This window comes from Thalassophryne amazonica, chromosome 17 (genome assembly GCF_902500255.1).
Source record: "Thalassophryne amazonica chromosome 17, fThaAma1.1, whole genome shotgun sequence".
In the NCBI taxonomy this organism is placed as follows: Eukaryota; Metazoa; Chordata; class Actinopteri; order Batrachoidiformes; family Batrachoididae; genus Thalassophryne; species Thalassophryne amazonica.
The window spans coordinates 4469366-4481820 of NC_047119.1; the positions used below are offsets into that span (position 1 = coordinate 4469366).

General features: G+C 41.7%; 1 protein-coding gene across 2 annotated transcripts; it reads right to left on the minus strand.

The window, feature by feature from the left end:
- Positions 1-3945: 3945 nt before the first annotated feature.
- On the minus strand, positions 3946-8453 carry LOC117530118 (beta-1,3-galactosyl-O-glycosyl-glycoprotein beta-1,6-N-acetylglucosaminyltransferase 4-like). Of its 2 annotated transcripts, XM_034193069.1 has the most exons (3): positions 8166-8453; positions 7978-8028; positions 3946-5616 (listed from the first exon to the last, which is right to left on the minus strand). In XM_034193069.1, exons 1-3 carry the CDS (start codon positions 8417-8419, stop codon positions 4323-4325), a joined length of 1599 nt encoding a protein of 532 aa, XP_034048960.1. In that variant the 5' UTR covers positions 8420-8453; the 3' UTR covers positions 3946-4322. The 2 variants fall into 2 exon arrangements, with proteins under 2 accessions (XP_034048960.1, XP_034048961.1); XM_034193070.1 differs by lacking the exon at positions 7978-8028.
- Positions 8454-12455: the final 4002 nt, after the last annotated feature.

Consider the following 12455-nt stretch of genomic DNA (forward strand, 5'->3'; position numbering starts at 1 on the left):
TAGGAGAGATGGCAGTAGAGTTTCTAACCAGACTGTTTAATAAAATCTTGGAAAGTGAGAGGATGCCTGAGGAGTGGAGATGAAGTGTGCTGGTTCCTATTTTCAAGAACAAGGGTGATGTGCAGAGCTGCAGTAACTAGACAAGCATAAAGCTGATCAGCCACAGCATGATGTTATGGGAAAGAGTAGTAGAAGCTAGGCTTAGAAAACAGGTGAAGATCTGTGAGCAGCAATATGGTTTCATGCCGAGAAAGAGCACTACAGATGCAATGTTTGCTCTGAGATTACTGTTGGAGAAGTACAGAGAAAGACAAAAAGTTACATTGTGTGTTTGTGGACTTAGAAAAAGCTTATGATAGGGTGCCAAGAGAAGAGTTGTGGTATTGTATGAGGAAATCTGGAGTGGCAGAGAAGTATGATAGGGTAGTGCAGGACATGTACAAGAATAGTGTGACAGTGGTGAGATGCGCAGTCGGAATGACAGACTCATTCAAGGTGGAGGTGAGATTACACCAAGGATCAGCTCTGAGTCCTTTCTTGTTTGCAGTGGTGATGGACAGGTTGACGGATGAGATCAGACAAGAGTCCCCATGGACTATGATGTTTGCAGATGACATTGTAATCTGTAGTGAGAGTAGAGAGCAAGTTGAGTCTAGTCTGGAGAAGTGGAGATATGCTTTGGAGAGAAGGGGAATGAAAGTCAGTAGAAGCAAGACTGAGTACATGTGTGTGAATGAGAGGGAGCCCAGTGGAATAGTGCAGTTACAAGGAGTAGAAGTGGTGAAAGTAGATGAGTTTAAAGTAATGGAGAGTGTTGTAAAGAGGCGAAGAAAAGTGCAGGCAGGGTGGAGTGGGTGGAGAAAGGTGGCAGGAGGGATTTGTGACCGAAGAATATCAGCAAGAGTGAAGGGGAAAGTTTACAAGACAGTAGTGAGACCAGCTATGTTGGATGGCTTAGAGATGGTGGCACTAACAAAAAGACAGGAGGCAGAGCTGGAGGTGGCAGAGCTGAAGATGTTGAGATTCTCTTTGGGAGTAACAAGAATGGACAAAATTAGGAATGAACATATCAGAGGGACAGCTCAGGTGGGACGGTTTGGAGACAACGTCAGAGAGGCGAGATTGAGATGGTTTGGACATGTGCAGAGGAGGGACCCAGGGTATATAGGGAGAAGGATGCTGAGCATGGAGCCACCAGGCAGGAGGAGAAGAAGGAGGACAAAGAGGAGGTTTATGGACATGCTGAGGGAGGACATGCAGGTGGTTGGTGAGACAGAGGAAGATACAGAGGACAGGGTGAGATGGAAACTACTGATCTGCTGTGGCGACCCCTAACGGGAACAGCCAAAAGACAAAGATTATTATTATTCTGCACAAAATGAAATTGAAATTTCGGCCTTTTCCCATGCTCAAAATCTCAGCAAATTTTGCAAGGTCGTCCGGTCGGATCCAAATTGAGATATTTTGGGGGTCGTGCACATGGTCGCAGCGAAATCGCGAAATAGCGCCCCCTAGAAATTTTTAAAAACCCCTCCGCATTGGGGTTTTTTCGTCGTAGTCTCACAAAATTCGGTACACATATTTACCATTCTAGGACGCACAAAAAAGTCTCTTACCGTCATGGTGAAATATCGACAGGAAGTCGGCCATTTTGATTTTAAGTTTCGATTTTGCCGTTTTTGTCCATTTCCACTACTTACATTTGAACGAACTCGTCCTAGGGATTTCATCCAATCGTCTTCAAATTTGGCCAACATCATCACGTCACAATGGTGATCAAAAGTTATCAAAAGATTGTAATTAGTTCAAAAGGCGTGGCTGCTAGGGTTCGTCAAACTTTGGCGAGCTTTTTGGAGGGCGCCGTTTCACTTCGAACGGCTGTCACGCCCACATACTTAATCGTAGAGCCTTCAAACTTGCTGGCCATGATGAGGGCTCCGCCCTGAACGTCTGCATATATTAACTTCCCACCTTTGCCATAGCGCCCCCTGGTGGTAACTGGAAATGTCCTATTTTTACTTTAACAGGTCCTGATGTCACATAATTAACCCAATCAACTTCATTCCACTTCTAAAACATGCAGAACAAGTTGGTAGATGTAGGCGATGAACGCCATGAAGTTATGACAAATAGCGCCCGTGTGGCGGCGTGCCGAATATTAACCTTTCACCATGAAATTTCGTTCTTCCTTTTGACGGCTTTAATTTTGTCATATCATCATGAAAATTGATACATAGGTCAAGCACGACAACCTCTTACAATTCATAGGCGCGTCAGCCATGGGCGGGGCAAAATTCCTCAATAGCGCCCCCTTGAAACTTTCAAAAACCCCTCCCCATAGGGGTTTTTTTGGAGTAGGGAGATGAAAATTGGTACACGTGTGACTTGCATAGACATACAAAAAAGTCTCTGGCACCATGGGTCTCCTCCATACAGGAAGTTGGCCATTTTGAATTTTCTTGTCATTTTGGCGTGATTTCCACGTTGTATTTGAACGAACTCCTCCAAGGGATTTTGGCCAATGCACTTCAAATTTCTTTCACAGCAGAGATGATAATGATCAAACGTTATCGAAAGCTTTTCTCTATGTTGAAGGGTGTGGCCGCTATGGTGCTGCCATTTTGACCCTTCGCCATGGAACATCAATTCATGATAACTCCTTCATGCTTTGCCTGATTGACTTGAAACTTCACATGTGTAATGAGGGTCAGCCCCTGAACACACCTGACCCATCTGTTTGTACACTGAGCGCCCCCTAGTGGATGAACCATCAACATGTCATAACTCCTCCATGCATTGTGTGATTTGCTTGAAATTTTAACTGTGTGATGAGTGGTTGCCCCTGTATGCACATGCCCACATCTGGTCACAAGGGGATGCACTGCCCTGGGTAGGCAGTCTACCCAGGGCAGGAGGGCCCGTATATGACTGCTTGCAGTCCTAGTTCTCCATGTTTTTTGTGACCCTGTTGACTGTGAGCCATCTGACTTTACATATGATCCAGTAAGTCGACTAATTGCAAAAATAACAGGTGACTAGTCGATTATCAAAATAATTGTTTGTGGCAGCCCTAATTTAAAAACACTTAAATCTATGCTGGACCATGAGTGTCACCCCCTGCTGGACGTTCTTTCTGCTCTGGAGAGCAGTTTCAGTGACAGACTCATCCACCCTCACTGTGTGAGGGAGAGATTCCGTAGATCGTTTCTCCCGGCTGCTGTCAGACTGTACAATGATCAATGCTAGTACTGTAGTAACCATAGCAACCAGGACAATATTCATGTCACTACCTGCTGTATTTATTAGTGCAATAATTTAACTTATGGTGCACTCAAGTCACTTTACATATATTACACTACCTATGACATATTACATATATATATTACTTATATTTGACCTGCCCATATTGTAAATATCAGAGTAACTTGTCATACATTTCACGCTGAAGTCATTTTACCTGATCACTCTCACACCCGACGGTGTATATCATCCCAGCAGTGCAGCATTGAACTGAACAATGGTAGCGTTTTTTGGTTCTTGTTTTTGAGAGATGCTTGTTGTTTTGTTGCATGCCCTTCTATTCCTACTGTTCTATGCTGCGATGTGACACTGAAATTTCCCCATTGAGGGATGAATAAAGGCTTTTCTTATCTTATATCTGATCTTACTTGAAGCTGTAACTGCTGCCAAAGGTGCATCAACAAAGTATTGAGCAAAGTCTGTGAAGTTGAGTGTTGTTAGAAGGAAAGGTGATGTAACACAGTGGGAAACATACCACTGTCCCAGCTTTTTAGAAACGTGTTGCAGGCATCCATTTCAAAATGAGCAAATATTTGGACAAAAACAATCAAGTCTATCAGTTTGAACATTAAATATCTTGTCTTTGTGGTGTATTAAATTGAATATAGGTTGAAGAGGATTTGAAAATCATTGTATTCTGTTTTTATTTACATTTTACACAACGTCCCAACTTCATTGGAATTGGGGTTGTATTACACTCCACTGAGTAATGTGATAGGAAGATACAAACAGTAGCACAAAATGATGACAGTGAGTTTGTGATCAGAAAAGCACCATCGCTGTGTTGTATGGTTCACAGTGGTGTTCTAGGCCATTGTGATTGTAATAGAAATTTCAACAGTGAAAATGCTTATAATAGTAGCAAGACACGAATAAATAATGACAGAAAGACTCAGGGTTTGTTAGAAAAACAAATTCTTGCCTTACAGATGGTTTTCCAAAAATATTGCTGTGCTATAATGCAAATAGTGCAATTATAAACCATGACATTACCGGATTGCAGCTTTTGGTAAACTAAAGTTTTAGTCACATGTTGTTCCTGCTGCTGACTGGAATAAACGCTGTTTTTCCTGCAGCTTTTCCTCAAGGCACTGAATGATAATGGGGTCCACTTTGGGGTCAAATTTGTTGGCAAACCAGTGACCATAGTTTCGCAACCAGCGCAATTCCGCTGCACCATAAATGCAAACACTGCGCACATGTGTCCCTGTGCATGGTGGATACAGCTCCCCCTCCAGGTATTCCCACTTCACCAGTCTTGTCTTACTCATCAGGTCAGTAATATCCGGCTGGGATGCGGGTACCTTTCCGGGTACGCCCGGCAGCCGCACCAACGTGGCCCAAAAGTGCTCATCCGGGGAATAAGTGTCCTCTGACCACGACAAAAAGTCTGCCACCACCACCGAGGAGTTAACGTACTTGACAAAGTCACGTGATAACACAAAGTAAGCATTACCAATGAACACCTTGATGCCGTGAGGCGGCGACGTCTTGACCTGCTTAGTTCTCACGGGCAGTTTTTGATATTCGTAGATGGTGTTCTTCAGCTCGTAATGGAACCTGAATCTCTTCTGCTTCAGCATGGACGGACGGCTGGTCTCCAACATGTTAGCGCCCTTTAACTTCCGGAGTTCAGCCACCAGCTCGATGTTTGGTTTGAGGGGGAAGTCTTGTCCGCACAGATTGATGACATATTTCCACTTCACCTCTGAATTCAAGAGGTCAGACAAACAGTTGAGATCAGCTTTCAGGCGACTGATGCTCGCGTAGAAAACGGACTCCAGCTTTGAGGCGATGAAGACGTTGGGCAGACAGCGAGCCAAACCCTCCATGGCTGAGATGAATGTGGCTGAAGACTTTTGGTCGTAGTGAACACAGTAGATATTACTTGGCGAGTACAAAGCTTTGATGAGTCTCTCGACCATCCACGCTGATTTGTGCACAACCAGGGAATAAGCTAATGGGAAGTTTCTCTCTTCCTTAGAGAGGCACACGTGATCATAACCTCGGGACTGGATGAATAAGGAGCAGTTTGACGTCAGGTGCACCAGGCTTGTGTCCGTGTCTTCCACAATGTGTCGCGCCCTGATGATCAAGGATTTACCCACCTCCACCGGGTCCATATCATTTATGGCGGCACAGTTGATAGCGTACTTGTTAATTGTGTGAATGACATTTAAAACTGTGCTGGAAGGTAAAGGTTCTCTGAGGTAACTGAGCTTCAAACTGACCAGCAGCAGGACACACAGTGTCAGCAGGGACGCGACAGACGTGACGCATTTGTTTGTTCTTGCCTTCACACATCTTCTATTCATTCTGCAGGAACAGAATATCTCAATTAATCTTAATTTAACAACATGCAGTAACACACTGTTTCACCATTCTCGCACAAACACACACATGATGTCAAGATATAAAAAAAAAAAAAAAAAAAGATGACATCATTAAAACATCATAAAAAATGAAGTGGAGTTAGCCTCGCCCCGTCAATTCCTTTCATTATGAAGTGATCACAGCCAACACTCTCTGCATTGTCATGTACTGGGGAGTGCACCTACAAATTAGAGCCCAACCGATATGGATTTTTTGAGGCCGATGGCGATAACGATATTTGGATGAAAAAATGCCAATAATCGATAAATCGGCTGATTTGCCAATAATCAATCAATCAATCAATTTTATTTATATAGCGCCAAACCACAACAAACAGTTGCCCCAAGGCACTTCACACTGCAAGGCAAGGCCATACAATAATTACGTAAAAACCCCAATGGTCAAAACGACCCCCTGTGAGCAAGCACTTGGCGACAGTGGGAAGGAAAAACTCCCTTTTAACAGGAAGAAACCTCCAGCAGAACCAGGCTCAGGGAGGGGCAGTCTTCTGCTGGGACTGGTTGGGGCTGAGGGAGAGAACCAGGAAAAAGACATGCTGTGGAGGGGAGCAGAGCTGATAAATCAGCTGATATATATATATATATATATATATATATATATATATATATATATATATATATATATATATATATATATATATTTTTTTTTTAATGAATAAAATGTTCTTTTTTGGACCCTTAACAAAAAAGCTATGAGCTAAAAGCTGAAGCTTTGTCCTCATATTGATTAACTTTATAACGGAGAAGAATTTTCAAATTCAGTGAAATTAGAAAATACATATCCTTAAAAAGAGTTGTGAAATACATCTGATCTTGTACCTCTTGTTGCTGCAACTTAGACATAGGTTCAGGATAAGGATATAGATCCTTATAAACTTACTTGTATGCTTTTGTCAGCCGATCAGTGCAGTGTGACGGCGACTACGGGGGCCGGTGATGAACACATTTAAGCAGGGGTGTAAGCAGCTCTCAGTTGAATGGAGTCAGAGCTCCATCTACTGGACAAACGGTGCAAGGACATTTTACATTGCAGACAAACATTATTTCAGTAACTGTTCTGTTTATGAGAAATTATCGGTGTTCTATCGGCAAAATTTCGGCCGATAGTGAGTACTTTGAAAAGGGCTTATATATCGGCTGGCCGATATATCAGTCGGGCTCTACTACAAATATGGAAGGGTATCATGTAGGACTTCTTCTGTGCCATTAGAGATAGTGATACTACATGCTGATTGTCCATGAACCAAACAGGTTTTCAGTACCACTTACAGTGCAGCAGATAAGAGAATATTTAGAACGGAATCCTGCAAATGGTGATCCAAGCATCAAATACAGCACAAATACTCCTTTGACATTCCTCTTTTGAAAAAAACAACTGGCCACTTGAATTTTAAATAGACAGCCAAGTGGGGTCAATTGAAGAATTATACAGGGGTCAAAATTAAAAGATGCTCCAGTCATATTTGCCTGATTATATAGATTCCAAAAAGGTATAGTTTGGACTATCTGTGACTGAATGTAACAGAGTTATGGGGTAAAAACAGCAACAATGGTGACAAAAGTCAGTTTCAGTTTGTACAGGGGTCAACAGTTAAAGTTGCTCCAATTTTGGTAAAAAGTGATGCAAATTATTGGTTAATAGGCTTTTAAAAAGAAATAGTTTGCACCATGTGTCATGCTTAGTTATCATGTTACAGGGTAACATATGTCACGTCATAGAATCCAATGCATTGGATTCTATGACAAACTCATAGTCACAGTCAACGTCCATGGACATGGACCTTGTCTGATCTTCACTTTGGAGACCAAACATTCAACACTGTGAAAAACATTCCATTTATGAGCTCAACCAATAATCTGCATCTTTTTTTTTTTTTTTTACCAAAATTGGGGCAACTTAAACTTTTGACCCCTGTACTACAAACTGAAACTGACCTTTGTCACCATTCTTGCTGTTTTGACCCCATAACTCCAGAACATTCATTCGTAGATAGTCCAAACTATACCTTTTTGGAATCTTTACGATCAGACAAGTAACGTCGTGTAGTTTTCAATTTTATTGGGATATTTTTAAATCACCAGTCACTGAAATGCAATTAAATATAGATAAACTTGTTTCATTTTCATTCATTTGATGAGGGTGAGTGATTATTTTACCAGCGTCCAAAGTTGAGACAAGTTTGAGAACAACTGCAATTAAACACTTTTGTATTATTATTATTATTATTATTATTGTAGGCCGGCTGTTACCTCACAGCAAGAAGGTCGTCGGTTCCATACCCACCTGGTGCCTTTCTGAAGTGGAATTTGCGTGGGTTCCCTCCGAGTGCTCCGGCTTCCTCCCACGTACAAAGACATGAATTGGAAACTTTAAATTGTCAGTAGGTGTGCGTGTGTTCGCTCGTGACCCTTAAATAGAGTGAACGAGAACAGAAATCAGAGGGATGGATAATTATTTTACAGATGACTCACCTTAGTAAACCTGAAGAGGTGACGCGCCAACACGCGCGCAAAGCTCGTCTCATCCAGCCGAATACGCTCAAAGTTTGAAGACGGAAAAGTTCAAATGAAGATGTCACTCGGGTCCTGAAGCCTTCTGGAACCCGGGCTCGTTTTAACCTCCTACGAGTCGAGCTGTAATCTTCCCTCCGTGGATGCTGACGGCGCTCCACTTCCGCGTAATGAACGTTTTTACGCGCGACACAATAAAGAGGTGAAACTTTCATCCATTCACCCCATAGTGACTGGAATCACCGGTCAGACCGCTGGGAACGCCTGTTACGCGCAGTGCGCGCTGAGCAATGAGGAGAAAGGGGTGGTGCCTTGGTCACGGAACTCCACGGAAGACCGTTTACGTGAAAGTGAAGAAGATACAGTCAGAGCTCGTTCGGCTCTTTGTGTGGCCCAACATCACTTTGACTCACAGCAAAAGTTAAAAATCAATTATCTAATAACTTAGTAATAATAAAGCTCTTAAAGGAAAACTACAGATATCTGACTCGCTCTGATCTTGAATTAAAATCTCTGTCATGAGTCATATAATCTCAGCTGCATTACTTAGCTAGAAGGACACTCAGAGTGTATTCCTGTGCCACTGTTACAACAGCTGCATTCCCATGAAGGATTCCAATCGGAATCATTCTGATCAGTCAGTCTGCATGTTATTTGCATGACCCTAATATGTCAATGTCAAATTTATTTATATAGCACATTTAATACAGAAAAACTGCCCAAAGTGCTGGACCCCCCCCCCCCCCCCAAAAAAATAAAATAAATAATAATAATAATGAAAACACAGCAGGAACAAAATGGATAAAATGATAATCACAACCAAATCAGGAATCGGCTAGCTTGAGTCGAAAGCCAGAGTAAACAAATGAGTTTTTAACCAAGACTTGAAGATGTTTAACGACGGGGCCATACGGACATTCAAAGGAAGCCTGTTCCAGAGTCTTGGAGCCGCCACTGAAAATGCACGGCCTCCCCTGGTTTTCAGCTGGGATCTCGGCACTTCCAGAGTCAGTTGATTGGCCAATCTCATATTTCGACCTGGAGCATGAACCGACAGAAGCTCGGAGTGGTAGGAGGGAGCCAATCCATTTAAACATTTAAAACCAACAACAACAATTTGAAATGAATCCTGTAACTGACTGGAAGCCAGTGCAGAGAGGCCAGTACAGGAGTTATGTGGTCCCGTTTTTTCTGGTGCCCGTAAGCAACCACGCTGCGGCATTTTGGACCAATTGCAGTCGGTGAATGGACATTTGATCTAGCCCACAATACAGGGAGTTACAGTAGTCCAAACAACAGGTGACAAAAGCAGACAAAGCTGAAAAAAGCTAGACTTGATTACAGAGTTAATTTGCTTTTCAAATTTAAAAGAACTGTCAAAGACAACACCAAGATTCCTTACAGATGGGTGGCAGTGGTTACTCAGCGAGCCCAGAGTAGTGGCACCAAATGAGTTCCCAAATACCACTATCTCGGTTTTAGAGTCAATCAGATTAAGACAATTATAAAAATAATAGAATTAATAAAAATAATTCAATTCATACACATTTATGTGTTGCTAAAAAAAAAATCAGGTTGACCATGGAGAAGGTCAAGAGGACACCCATGTTTCACCTGGCTGCTATTTTAGAGATGTGGGAATGGACCGAATGTCTGTCTGGGTGGTTGCCATCCAGGACCCAAGGAGCTGAAGCCCTTCTGCCTTATTGCTCAGTTTAGACGGGCAGTCAGCTCCAGGAAGAGTTCTGGCGGATCTGAACTTTTTCCATTTACAGATGATGGAGGCCACTGTGCTCATTGGGACCTTCAAAGCAGCAGAAATGTTTCAGTTCCCTTCCCCAGATTTGTGCCTCCAGACAATCCTCTCTCAGAGGTCTACAGAGAATTCCTTTGACTTCATGCTTAGTTTGCTTGAATGATCCCCCTGCGTCAATAAAACAGTCAGATTCTGTGGAGATTTTCAAGTGCAGACTTAAGACACACTTATTTTCCTTTTTCATATGGCAGCATACTGGTACAGTTTTGTTTTATGCTTTTAACTCTTTTAATTCATTTATTAGTAATTGGAGCGTGCCGCGGCCTCAGCTTTACCTAAATTCTGGGTCTTTTAGTGAAGTTTAGGGCTCGTGGCCGGCGATCACCTTAGTATTTCTTCTGTTTTTCTTGTTGTTTAATGCTGACAAATTATACAGTATTTTTTGTTTTTCTGATGCCTGATTCTGTTTTTTTTTTCTCTGTTTAAGGTGCAGCTCCATCCAGAGATGGGAGTTGTAGTCATGTTGGTGATCCTCCTGTCCTGTGCGCCAATAGCATTTCTTGTATATTGGTCCATGAATTGTTCTGTGAATTATTTCTGTAATTTATGTTTGTAGCATGGCCCAAGCAGAGGGTCACCCCTTTGAGTCTGGTCTGCTTGAGGTTTCTTCCTCAGAGGGAGTTTTTCCTTACCACTGTTGCTCTGGGGGTTGGTAAGGTTAGACCTTACCTGTGTGAAGCGCTTTGAGGCAACTCTGTTGTGATTTGGCGCTATATAAATGAAAATAAATTGAAATTGAAATTTGTGCTCTGACTGTCATCTGTGGGACCTTATTTATAAACGGATGTGTGTCTTTCCAAATCATGTCCAATCAACTGAACAGACCACAGGTGGACTCCAGTTAAGCTGTAAAAACATCTCAAGGATGATCAGTGGAAACAGGAGGCACCTGAGCTCAATTTTGAGCTTCATGGCAAAGGCTGTGAATACTTACACCATATAATAATTTCTACATTGTAATATCAAGATTCTAGGAGAGCTAGAATTTCCAAAGTAAAACTATAAATATTTACACCCTTTATTCATGTGATAAACACTTTCTTGGGTTTTGTTGTTGTTGTTTTTATTTTTAATACATTTGCAAAAATCTAAAAAAAAACAACAACTTTTTTTCACATTGTCATTGGATATTGTGTGTAGAATTTTGAGGAAAAAATGAATTTCATCCATTTTGGAATAAGGCTGTAACATAAAATGTGGAAAAACGTCAGCGCTGTGAATACTTTTTGGATGCACAATAAATATGCACATTGTTCCACTTGAGCATATGTCCAAATAACATCATTTTATTATGTATCTCAATTAGATACATATCAAAATTATGTCAGTCTGACACATTCTGATCATGTGCAAATGGTGCATATATTTAAATGGTGTAAATCCAGTAGGCTGTATTTTGTTTTTCAGTGCACCTGACTGATCTGACCTGCTCTGATTCAGGGACAAATGGACAATGTGCAATACTTTGGATGTCGAGGATCAGGATTGGGAAGTACTGATTTATAAGATCCAATATTCAGATACACCTTACATAGGAGGGTTCACAACAAGTGTATGCAGTGGTGCATTAAACTAAAACAAATGTAAAAGAAAAACTAAATATAATGCAATGCTGAAATACCTTTGGCCATATGAGCATTGTATTATATGTATATATATATATATATATATATATATATATATATATATATATATATATATATACGAGGTGTGTGATAAAAGTAACGGACCTTATTATTTTTTTAAAAAACCATATGGATTTGAATCACGTGTGATTACATCAGACATACTTGAACCCTCGTGGGCATGCAAGAGTTTTTTCACGCCTGTCGGTTATGTCATTCGCCTGTGGGCAGTCTTTGAGTGAGGAGTCGCCCACCCTCTTGTCGATTTGTCATTGTTTAGGAATGGCTCAGAGACTGCTGCTTTGTTTGATCAAAATTTTTTCAAAACTGTAAGGCACAACTGAGTGGACACCATTCGATAAATTCAGCTGGTTTTCGGTAAATATTTTAACAGCTGATGAGAGATTTTGGTCTGGTAGTGTCGCTTTAAGGACGGCCCACGGTGCCTGACGGTGATCTGCGCTTTGAGGCGGCAGCATCTCGCTGTTTCAAGTTGAAAACTTCCACATTTCAGGCTCTGTTGATCCAGGAAGTCGTCAGAGAACAGAGAACTTTCAGAAGAAGTCGGCATGAGGAGTTTATTCGGACATTCCATTGTTAACGGACATTTTGTAATGAAAGAACGTGCGGGCAGATTCACATGTCAGGCCGGACCCGACCGCGGGGGGTTGCGACAGGAAAAACACCTCCGTTGGAAACCTTAACGGACAAGTTGGAACATGCCCAAGCTGTTAAACAATTTCTCAGTTACTCACTTGTTGAAAGCCATCAAAAGCCACCTGAATTTTACAAATGGTTTTCAACACGGAG

Excerpts from the sequence above, each read along its gene's own strand:
- LOC117530118 (XM_034193069.1), bottom strand. The coding sequence starts at position 8,419 with ATGAAAGTTTCACCTCTTTATTGTGTCGCGCGTAAAAACGTTCATTAC. Across the intron at positions 8,029-8,165 it reads ACCTCTTCAGGTTTACTAAG|CCGGAGCACTCGGAGGGAAC; the intron begins GTGAGTCATCTG and ends CGTGGGAGGAAG. Across the intron at positions 5,617-7,977 it reads CCACTTCAGAAAGGCACCAG|AATGAATAGAAGATGTGTGA; the intron begins GTGGGTATGGAA and ends CTGTTCCTGCAG.